The 11,354-nt window shown below is 57.2% G+C and overlaps 1 protein-coding gene across 2 annotated transcripts; it reads right to left on the reverse strand.

The window, feature by feature from the left end:
• Positions 1–775: 775 nt before the first annotated feature.
• PKDCC (protein kinase domain containing, cytoplasmic) lies at positions 776–10,947 on the reverse strand. Of its 2 annotated transcripts, none has more exons than XM_070379678.1 (7): positions 10,123–10,947; positions 5,946–6,068; positions 5,055–5,239; positions 4,315–4,394; positions 3,973–4,080; positions 1,930–2,103; positions 776–1,721 (listed from the first exon to the last, which is right to left on the reverse strand). In XM_070379678.1, the coding sequence occupies exons 1-7, from the start codon at positions 10,759–10,761 to the stop codon at positions 1,636–1,638; spliced, it is 1,395 nt and encodes a 464-aa protein (XP_070235779.1). In that variant the 5' UTR covers positions 10,762–10,947; the 3' UTR covers positions 776–1,635. The 2 variants fall into 2 exon arrangements, with proteins under 2 accessions (XP_070235779.1, XP_005902619.2); XM_005902557.3 differs by having other exon boundaries at positions 5,055–5,326; positions 10,123–10,945.
• Between the last annotated feature and the right edge of the window lie 407 nt (positions 10,948–11,354).

An 11,354-nucleotide genomic window follows, 5' to 3' on the forward strand; every position in this document is an offset into this window, starting at 1 on the left:
TGCATCCAGAGAATTCATTGGTGGTCCAGTGGTTCACACTCCATGTTTCCACAGCAGGAGGCACAGGTTCAGTTCCTGGTCAGGGAACTAAGATCCCACGGGCTGCAAGGTGCAGCCAAAAAATAAAGAAAAATTAAACAAAATAGAATTACACATGTTTAAAAAATAATTACTATTAAAAAAAAAAAAAAAGAAGATGACTTGTATCCATCCTGGGGCTCTCTCTGGCCTCAGTGTGATCTTAAACCTTTTCACTCTGGGCCTCCATGTACCTGGGGCTTGTCCTGTTAGACCCTCCCTCTCAAAACCCATGAAGGGGCTGGGCCTTCCATGGACTTTGCTGTCTCCCCACCTTCCATATATTTATTTCTTGCTCAAAAAAAGAAAAGAAAGGCTCTGAAAAAGAAAAGTGCATTACCATGTGGTGATAATGGCCAGGACCAACCCCTCCACCAAGGCAAAGCCAACCAGACTGGAGACTGCTCAGGATCCCCTGGCATGGCTGACATCCCACCATTAGAACATGAGTCCTTTGGGTAAAGGCTTTGTATATTAGAAGCCAATGGATATTAAAATTTTAACTTTGTTAGGGGAAGGGGTTCCTCATGTCTTTGGTTAGGACAAGGATGTGGAGGACCAAGGAGGGAGATGGAAGCCATGGGAGTAGGGCTTGAAAACACATTTTGCAAACTTCAGTGTCTGCCATGGAGATTTCACTTCTTTGTCACACACCGCTCCTCCCCCAACTCCCAGACATACACCAGGGACAACTGAGTACAAGTAAGTCAGGCCAAGAAACTGTGCCTGGGGAGGTCAGTCCTTGCTGTGAAATGTCATTTTATTAATTGATTTTATTTTATTTTTTACAAAAATAAACATTTTAATGAACAAAAAGTACAAAAGCTTCTGGATATACAAACTCCAGGAGGGGGGAGAGGCTGGTTTTGGCTGCTTTGCGGCTTTCACTGAAAGCAAATGAGGCAGAAAGGCCCCGGCCCCACCCCCGCCCCAGGTCCTGGCTCAAACTGCTACCTGCTCCTCAACCCACGACTTGGCTCATACCTTGTGTGCTCCTGCTTGTGCCCCTGGGCTGGCTGGCAGGCGCCCCCTGTTGGGTTCCCAGAGGCAGCTGCCCTGGGGTACAGAATCACCCACATCTTGGAGCATCCCTTCAAGTCTCCGCTCAGGAGCTTGGCTAAGAGAACGTGCTCCATGACCGATTGTCCCCTCGCGGCCCCTGCTGAGCCATGGCACATGCAGCAGCACCAGCAGCAGGGGCTCTGGCTACATTCTCACACTATAAACACAGTGATGGGGCTGCCCATGGAACTGTCCCCACTGAGGGGCAGAGCCCCCAATGGGGAGACCAGCCTGAGCCCTACTGGCAGCCGAGACGGTGAGAGGGGCAGTCAGCTCCCTCCCCCTTGATTCCTGGCTCTGGAGCCAGCAGTCCCAGACCTAGACTGGTAAACTCACATTTTTAACATTTGGCATTATTGCACGTTGTCCTGGTCACCTTGGTCTGTCTGGGCTGTCAGCTTGGTCTGCAGGGGTGCCCATGTGACATGCAGTGCTGCTAGGGCAAGTCACGGGCAAGCCCAGCTGGCGGGGATGGTCAGCAGAGCCTCAGATGGCTCAGCCAGAGGCCCTCACATATGTGGTCTTGCTGGGATCAGGGACCACGTGGCTCCATCCTGTCTTGAAAAAGACCAGTTGCCGACCTGGAGGCAGAAGTGAGAGGTAACAGGACTGGATGCTTCTCTCTCTGGAGGCAGGGCCACTCTCCCTAACACAAGGACACTCATCTCATTCCCTCAGCCTCCTTGTCTTCTCATTGTTTCTGGCTTCTGATGGGGGGCCACCACTACCCATCAGTCTCTTCTGGGGAGTCTGGTCACCTCCCTCAGGATGTCCTTTCCCCCAGCTCACCTGTCCAGGTGGTCTGGTTGGTGACCACAAAGGCCTGGCACTGGGCATGGTTCTCACAGATGTCCACGGCCTCGGCCAGGTTGAACACGGAAAGGAGGCAGCCTCCGTGGTGGTAGGATGGCCAGCATCGGTAGTCCTCCTGGGGGATAGTACTGTCGGGGAGGCGCTGGTACTCTGTGGGTTGGAGATGGAGCTCAAGTGAGAACTCTGTGTGGCCAGGGGTGAGGGCTGGGACCACTTGCCTTAAAGGGCTAGGAGACCCATTTCTTAGATGTAGTCTAAAACCCAGCCCAGTCTTCCTAGCATGGAGATGCAGGCAGCTACCACGGTGGAACTGGGATGACCACTCAGGAAAGGCAAAGCTCAGGTTACCTTTTGGGAGATACACATCTCCCAAATCTAAGGGCACACAAGTGATTTAGGCTGCATGTGACGGTGGGCACGTGTGTGGGACCAACGCACACACACACAGATACTGGTTGACCAGGCTGGTTGCTGAGCTTAGAACATTTTAGACATTTAAAGCTGGGCTTCCCAAACTTCAGTGTGCATGTGAATTTTCAGGAATCTTGTTAAAATGCAGATTCTGATTCTGAAGGTCTGGGGTGGGGCCAGGGAACTGGCATTTCCAACCAGCTTCTGGAACTGCTGGTCTGCAGACCACACTTTGAGGAGCAAGAGCTTCTGGGTGCCCTTGGTCCCATTTCCTTCTGGCCTTGGGGAGAGAGGTTAGGCCAGCTTCCTGGGTAGTGGGGGTCAGTCATGAGTTTTTGAAGTTCAGAGGCATGCAGATGAATGTAAAACACAAAGGATTACCATTTGGGAATCCACAACTTGAGTGTTTGGGGCACAGGCTGGCGGAAGAATATGAAATCTTCCCATTTCACAGAAAGAGCCCCCAGAGGCTCTGAAAACTTCTCAATCCAGAAGCTGCTTCACTGCAGGCCTCCTGTTCATCAGAGTCTTTCCTGCTGCCTGGGGAGCCCCAGCTTCGGACTGATAATGCAGAAGCCCTGGGCCTTGGCCACCCCGCCTTCCTGCCTCCTTCTTCTACAGGGACTAGACCAAAGTCCAGGGCAGGCTGTGATTTATAGCCCCATAAACGGCGTCCTCAGGGACAGAGCCAGCCATTGTTCACCTCGTTAAACTTTATTTACAGGGCTAACGAGGGCTCCCCCACCCCTAAGACTGGCCAGAGCTCCTTGAATACGGATGCTGCCCATCCCTCGCCCCCTGCCAACCATGCTAAACCCCAAGGCCTCAACGGAGGGACCACGAAGCCTGCAAGTCGTGACTGGAATTCTCTCCCTGCTCGGGGGCTCCTTAACTGGTATCAGGTGGAGCCATCTCCACCTCCAGCCGTCCTCCTAGCCCCAGAAGGGTGAGGAAGGAGAGGGAAGTAAACACAGACTGTGTTCCAGCTGTGTAAGAGGAAATGAGTTAACTGCTTTCACACATTTCACCTATCATTTACTCCTCGGAAGAATTTTGTGAGGCAGGTAATACTGAACCCAATTCACAGATGAGGAAAGTGAGGCTCAAGGTGTAAATACCTTGCTGAAAGTACACAATATACAGAAGCAGCTTTGCAGCCACCCAGAGAAGGGGTGTCGGAGCCCAACCCCTGGTTCAAGGCAGAATTATAGTTATTCCCGGGCTTCCCTGGTGGCTCAGATGGTAAAGAATCTGCCTACAATGCCCAAGACCAAGGTTTGGTCCCTGGGTTGGGACGATCCCCTGGAGAAGGAAATGGCAACTCACTCCAGGATTCATGTCTGGAGAATCATATGGACAGAGGAGCCTGGAGAGCTACAGTCCACAGGGTTGCAAGCAGTCGGATACGACTGAGCGACTAACACACACATACATAGTTGTTCTAGCTCAGTCAGAGGGAAGATCTCTGAGTGAAGGCCAAACAGTCCCTCTGCATCACTCCAAGTGAGTCTCAAAGGGAGGTTGAGCCACTTCCCCAACTAGGGAGATCACTCTCCTTGAACTGCTCCCCACCTTCCCTGCCCCTGAATCCCTATAGGGGCCACTCACCGGCTTGGCTGCCCGCAGTGGAGTTCTGCAGATACTGCCCGCTCCGGTACAGGTGCAGCACCTTCTCCAGCTGGGCCAGGGTCTCGTCCACCCCCCAGGCAAGCTCTCCTGCAGAGTGCAGTGTGGCTCTCAGAGGGCATCTGGGCTCCTACATCTCCCTCCCCACCCCCACCCACCCCAATTCTGGAGCCAGGGCCCTGATGACCGGAGGACTGGGGCGGGGGTTTGCCACAGAATCTACTTTGGGAAGTGATGTTTCTGGACTGTGTGCCATCCTGGGCCATTCTTGTTCCCACGCTGGCTGGAGGCTCGGGGGACAAAGTGATGGGAGGCAGTGCTCACCTGTGGCGTTGACGATGCTGTCCAGCAGGGGCCGGAGTGAAGGCGGGGCACTATGGGGCAGGAGGTATGTGAAGAAAAACCTGGGGCCGAGAGAAATCAGGGGCTCAGGGTCCAGCCTGTGGGGACACAGCCTTCCTCTACACCAACTTGGGACAGAACCCCTATCTCGCTAGGGAGCCTGATCCCTTGGGCTAACCATCTCACCCATATAGCACCAGAGGGTGCCTAGGAGTCGATTCAGACTAAAGAGTCAATTCAGCATGTGCCCTGTTGGGGTCTGAGCAGATGCTAAGGCCACAAGTAACCAAATTGAGGTGTGTTTCCCCATCCATCCTGGGGACTTGTCCACCCCTCAGCCCCACATTATCCCCCAGACTGACCTGTGTCAGACCAACTTCCATGGCTTGGCTCTATGAGGAGCTTCCACAAGTGAAGGGCCTGGGGAGGAAGGGGCAGGGCCCTCCCACCAGCCCTAGGCTGAGTCTGACGCTATTTTAAGCAGCCTCCAGCTGCCACCCCCTAACCCAGATTCTCCTTGGAGCTGACTATTTTTAGCTTCATGGTCAGGAGCCTGCCTGTTCCCTTCTGGATGTAGGGGAGCCTTTCTCCGCCCCTGCCACTCCATTGGTCATGGCAGAGTCTCCGGCCTTGGCTGGTCTCTTGGACCCCGTGTGAGCTCCCCTCCCTGCCATGCCCCCTGGGGCCTCTCACTGGTCCTCCTGAGTGGGGGTGGAGGTCACCTGTAGGCATTGTAGAGGTTGCGTTTCTCATTCATGGCCTCGCACCAGCCCTGGGCAGAGCAAGGCAGGGTGAAGTTCCTGGCTGGGAACTCGAGTATGCAGTCAGCGTTGCCTGTGCACGGCGTCTCCTCCACACGGGCGTCATCCAGATCTGTCACCTTCAGCTCCCCGTCCACCAGCACAAACTGTCGGGGGCGGAAGTCCAGCAGAGTGACCGAGCCCAGCGGGGAGTGGGCCAGGTGGTGGAGAAGCCGGCCCAGGCTCAGGCAGATCTGAGGGGCAGACACCGGACTGCTCACTGCTTTCCTCCAGGGAGGGGAGCCTGGGGGCTCCAGGGTGCCCTCCTCTGAGGCTCTGGACTGAGCTGTGTGTGTGTGTGGGGGGGGAGGGTTTGCCTTTCTCTTAAAGGCTCTAGTGTTCACTAAGGGCTGAGGCCTGGGACCTTACAGAGCAAACCAGTGATTTTCTACGACCCCATGGCTGGCCCGACCCTGAGGGTAACATGGAGAAAGTGGGGAAATGGGCAAGGGAAATCTGGGGACTCCTCCCTGAAGTTCCATCTCAGTGTGGGTTCTGCCTAGTGCATGCAAACAGAGGGCAGGCCAAGATGACCTTAAGGTCTTTCTAGACCTAGGACACTGGCCCTCCTGCAGCCAGGCTGAGTGAGGGGGTATGTGTGTGTGTGGAACAGGAGTACAAAACCAGGATTCTCTCTGCCTTGGTTTGTTTTTTTTAACCCTTTGGCTGATGGCTGAGTCAACTTCACGGCATCCCTCCCTCCCTCCCTCCCTCCACTAAGGAGGAGTCCAAGCTGCTCTGGAGGGCTGACCTTCTAAGGGAGAACCATCCCAGCCAGGAGCCCAAGGCCAACTGGCCCTCCTCCCTGCTCACTCGGAAGCGATCCTCCCAGGAAGTCTGCAGCAGCTGGATCATCTCCACAGGGGCGCCCAGCTCCGTGATGGTGGTCAGGGTGTCTGGGATGTCCTCACTGTCCTGGTAGCAGTAGCCATAGAGCTGAAAGAGGCCCAGGCGGGTCATGGGGTCACAGGGGTGGGGACAGGAACGAGGAAGAGCTGGGTTGTCAGATGCCCCCACCCTCCCATCACTAGGTCTCTGCTTCAGCTCAGGCCAGAAGAGAATAGCAACTCTGCCTGGGAAGCCTGGGCTCTAGCCCACTGTTCTAGCAGCCCCTTACCTCTGGCCACTCAGGTAAATGGGCAGGTCTGAGCACCATGTGATAACCATGTGCCAGGCACTGTGCTAAATGTTTTACATGCATAACTCAATTCTTAGAATAACCTAAAAGGGCATAGTTGGTACTATTAGTATCTCCAATTCCCATGTGAGGAAACCAACTCAGAGAGGTTAAATTACCGCCACAAGGTCACACAGTTAAGAAATGCAGGAGCTAGGATTTAAATATATGTCACTCTGATTCCACAACCTTGTTCTTTCCAAGAGTACCATTTGCTAACTGGCAAACCAACAAATGGTTATTGTACCTCCTCCCCTGTTCTAATGCTTGTCTTTGCTTCATCATTTCCACTTATAGGCACCTTCATTTTTCCTTTGCTCTGGTTTTTCTGTAGGGAAAGCAATCTCCCTGAAGATTTGTAACAAGTGTTGCATCAGTACAAAAAGAATCCAGGGCTCATACCCTTGGGTGTTCTTTGCATAATTGGTTGGGGTGGGGGAATGACCCATTATCAGCTGGGGTAGTAGTGAGTTCCTGGGGAAGGTCACTGTTCTTTGAGGGCATGGTCTCAAGGGCCTTTCCACTCCATAGGATTTGGGGGAGGGGCTTTGTACAGCTCAGCTGGCCAGGGGCTTCTGGGAAACAGCCTGACTTTGTCACCGACACCTAAACCAGGATCCATGGAGAGCCCTGCTTGTTCCCGCCTTTCCCACCTCGCTGCACATCAGCTAAGGGATCAGCCGGTGCTCAAAACACCCAGCACCCTGTGGGGCAGGAACACAAAGGCCAAGTTGTCGGGGCCAGAGTAGGAAGAGAGGAGAGGTGAACGATGGGGTGGGGGTGGGGTGGATACCAGCAGAGCCAAGCCCCTGGGCTAGATGTCCCTGAAGCTTTCACCCTTCTCGGTTCCACTCCTGGCCCCTACACTCTCCCTTCCATCCCAGTAGGGACCTTTTAGCCCCCCCCATCCCTGGAGCCAGCCACCCAGTCCTGCCAGCATGAGGGAAGGCACATCTCAGATCACTAGGGTGACGACTTAGGGGATCGGGGGAAATCCCGGGTGCCCTCTTCTCCCCTCCTCTTCTTCCCTCCCACCCCACATCAGCCTAGGGAGGCCCCAGATCCCAAAGGGGGCAGCGGTAGGGGGAGGTAAAAGGAGCAGCCCTGGAGCCTGGTTCTCATTTTCTTGCCCAGAGTCTGAGCCTTTGTGGGAAACTTCTGAAGGTTATTAAACACCCGGAGGTCGTTAAATGCGCTGTTAACGAGGTATTAATCAACACCCCTCAGGAAAAAATAAAAAGACACCATTAACCCCCCCAGGAAGCGAGAGGCTGAGCATTTCAGTCGCATCTTTTGTTCCTCTGGGAGAAGAAATATACTCTGGCAGGGCCAGAATCAGGGCCCAGGCAGGCCTGGGGCCCCAGCTGAGGCCGGCGGCCCCAGAACGACAGAGGTGCAGGGGAGGGGAGACCCTTGTGCCCTTTGACCCTGGGCTATAGAGGCATCTATCACGTGAGGGAGTGTGTGTGTGCGCGTGTGTTGTGTGTGTGTCAGAGGTGGGCTGGGGAGGGGTCACAGAAGATGGATGGAGACATCCCGCCCGGGCAGTCCCAGAGACCAGAGCAAGCTCTGAGAAGTGCCCAGTGGGACAAACTGTCCTGGGCCTTTGCTGTTTGAACACCCACGGAGCCAACTCTGGGGCTGCCAGAGAGGGGGAGGGAGCCTCGGGGAGCGGGAAGCACTCTCTGGCTCCTCCCTGGTTCAGCAAACAGTCGAACAATTTTGAAATTTTAAATGATTAAGAGGTATTAAAACAACATTATTTCTAGTTCCCTGCACACCTGAATGGAAGCCTCCTGAGTAAGAAGACCCCCAAGTAGAAGACCCTCTTTGGAGGCAGAGGTGACACTGCTAAGAAGCCAGAGGGATACTGGCCTGGGGGTCTGGGGATGAGACCCCCACCAAAGCCGTCCCTAAATTCACCCCAAGGTTCCTCCACCTCCCTTTAAGTAAGGGTAGCTTTTCACCGCTCCCCTGATAGAAAGGACCTGGGACCCTCCCACCCACTTGTGTCTTAAGGCAACTCACCCCAGTCCCACCCTGTAAGAGTCACACAACCAACCCAGTCTTGGTCTAGAGAGGGACTGAGTGAAAACCAGTTATAATTTTTTTCTTTGAAACCTCCAGCATTGTGGTGGGGGCCTGACATTAAAGTGGAGGACCATTCTGTGATATACGAGGGGGTGGTTAGCTGATGCTCGTATTGAAGTCTGGGTGGGGTAAGAGAGGGCGGGAGGAGTTCCTTAAGAGACAGGAGAGCATAGCAAACCTCCAATCTGCCTTAAGGGAGAGGGCTCTTGAGTCAATTAACACTCAATATCCTGCTAACACACTCAAGACCTTCCCACTGCCTCGGAATCTGACTGACACCCCAGTTTCCAAAAAGTTCCCAGGAGCCCCCAGGAAGGGAAGAGAACTAGATCCTCCCAGTTAGAATAGCCACGTAACCAGCTGCTCATTCCCTGCAGCTCCAGAGTCAGCTATGCCACCAGGCAAGCCACCCACAGCTGCTGGCTCTGCCTGACCTGCAACCAGTTCAGAACCCAGGACCCAGTCAACACGTGTCTGATCAGGGCTGGGGTAGCCTGGGTTCCAGCAGTGATGTCAATAGTTCTCTGACTTCTCTCTACTATTCTGTGATGCCCAGACCTGGGGTCCATCTCACTCCTGAGGAAAGAAGGGAGGGACTCCTGGGTTTTTGCTCAATTCTCCCGGATGCAGAAAGATTCATGTGAGTGGGCTGGGAGGTGGAAGGTGTGGGCATGGTTCCTAAGCTGGGGAGCCTGCACACACCCTGTGTTCCCTGGGCCAGGAGCAGTCAGGGATTCCCCTCTCCGTCTGCTCAGACATGTGCCAAGGGAACGGTTTGTCTAATCCCAGGACTGACTCAAGGACGTAGGAGAGCTGGGGGAGAGGAGGAAGTGGGTGTGTTAGGGCAGTGCTGGGACTGTGAGACGCCCACTCCCTCAGTCTAGCCTGGAGGGGACAAGGTGGGGTCTCATCTTTCCTCTCTGCTCCCCAGTGAATGGGAGAGACAGAGTCCCATTTACTAGGAACCTGGGCATCTGGCCTTCTCAATCCTCCAGTCTCTTGGCCACATTTGCTCAGGTAATGTGACTCTCAGACCCTCAGGCCCTCAGCCTGTTCCCTCAGCATTGAGCTAGGACCCCAAAGGCTTCCCCAAAGCCTACTTTGAGGCCCAGGGTCTCCTCAAGGAAGGGCTATGCATTTTGTGGCCTACTATCCAATCCCCTCCAGTTCTTCCAGTGGCTTCTGGGTGGGGTACCAGATATTCTTGGGGAATCAAACCTGGTCTTTTTCTAGCTCTTCCCAACCCCGTTTGCTGTGCCATCCCACCTTCAAAGTCAGATAAGTCACTGTTTGGAAGTTGAGAGAAGTGGGGTTCAGATTCCATCAAGAAAGTGAACGGATCACTGCAGCTGTGCCCCTAGCTCAGGGATGAGCTCTGTTCAGCGTCTTGGTTTGGGGTCATTTCCCTGGTGCTCAACACCCCAGCTCCAGCCAGAAGCAGGGTCCTAAGTCCAAACAGACTCCAATCCCCATCCCGAGTTTGGGTACCCTCTGTCCTGATCTGTCTTGGTGTGGAAGCTGAGGAAACCGGGAGTCTCTCCGGACGGCCACCCAGGAGTGAGAAGCAGGGTGGCGTAGAGGGGAGCTGCCATGGACCGGGTTCTGTCCCCTAGTTTAACCTGGCACAGTCACTGGGGCTCCGCTTCTTCATGTGTAAAAACAAGGGACCGGACCTAGGCACGTCCAGACAGCACCCTCAGCCCCGCACCCGCACCCTCGTACCTGCAGCACGTTGGGATGCCGCAGCCGCTCCAGCAGCACCATCTCTTTGAGCAGCTTATGGGCCGCCAGTCGATAGCAGCCCCTCCGCGCCCCGAACTCGCGCACGCAGCTGCCCAGATCGTGGCCGCTGAAGTCCACCGCCTTGAGCGCCACCGCCGCGCCGCCAGGCAGGCGGACCCGGTACACGGCCTTGGTGTAGCCGGAGCCCAAGTACTGAGCGCCGGACACGTTGCGGAGCGCGGCGCAGCCCAGGCGCGGGCCCGGACCAGGGGAGCCCGGGCCGGGAGCCGGGGGCCAGCCCGGAGCGCCGTCGGGCAGGGGCCGGGCCCGCGGGGGCCGGGGACGCTGCAGGCCCGGACCGCCCGGAGCCAGGTCCATAAGGCGCCGCCGCTCCGGCCGGCCAGCCCCGGGCCCGGGGCCCCCGCGGGAATAGCGCTGCACCTCCTCGTAGCGCGCTCGAATCTGCCGGGCCAGCTCCCCGCGGCCCCCGCGACGGCCCGGGCCCGGGGCTGGTGAGGGCCCCGGGGACTGGCCGGGCCGTGGAGGCTCCGAGCCCGGTGCGAAGAGCACGTTGAGGACCGAGCCCAGCAGGAAGGAGGCGCAGAAACCCGCGGCCACCGCCGCCCGCCGGCGCCGCATCGCTCCCCTCCCCCCGGCCGGCCGGCCCCGCGCGGCTCCCCGGCCGCGGCCCCGGGAGGCTCAGGCTCCGAGGCGGCTCCGCTCTGCGCTCCGCCGGCCCCCTGCCCAGCCCACGCGCATGGCCCCGGCGGCCCCGACCCCGGCCCCGGCCCCTCGCGGGCGGCACATCGGCCTGACACTTGCCTCCCTCTCGCCCTGCCCCCGCCGCTTATAAGGCCCGGAGCCGCCCCCGCCCCCGCCCCCGCCCCCCTCCGCCTCCGCCTCCCAGCTCCCGGCCCGAGCCCGTCCTCGGCGCCGCCCCCTCCGGCCGGCCCGGCCTTCCCCGCTGACTGACAGCGGGACCTCCTCCCGCGGCCGTCCGGGCCTGAGAAGCGGCTCGGAGGCGGCTCCGGCCCTGCCCAGCCCGGGATCGCCGGCCGGGGGAGAAGGGGAGGCGGCGGCGGCGGCGGCGGCGGCCCCGGAACGAACCGGGGGGATCGGACCCAGAGCGAGGGCGGATAACGGGGCCGGGGCGGCCAGATAACGGGCCCGGGAGGCGGTCAACTGAGCCGGCGGGGCAGGGTTGGGAAGCAAACGGAGGGGCGAGGCCGGCG

Source organism: Bos mutus, chromosome 11, assembly GCF_027580195.1.
Source record: "Bos mutus isolate GX-2022 chromosome 11, NWIPB_WYAK_1.1, whole genome shotgun sequence".
In the NCBI taxonomy this organism is placed as follows: Eukaryota; Metazoa; Chordata; class Mammalia; order Artiodactyla; family Bovidae; genus Bos; species Bos mutus.

Coding starts and splice junctions, on each gene's coding strand:
- PKDCC (XM_005902557.3), bottom strand. CDS start 10,761: ATGCGGCGCCGGCGGGCGGCGGTGGCCGCGGGTTTCTGCGCCTCCTTC. Junction 6,069..10,122: donor GGCATCCCAACGTGCTGCAG/GTACGAGGGTGC, acceptor GGCCTCTTTCAG/CTCTATGGCTACTGCTACCA. Junction 5,327..5,945: donor CCTGGGAGGATCGCTTCCGA/GTGAGCAGGGAG, acceptor TCTGCCCCTCAG/ATCTGCCTGAGCCTGGGCCG.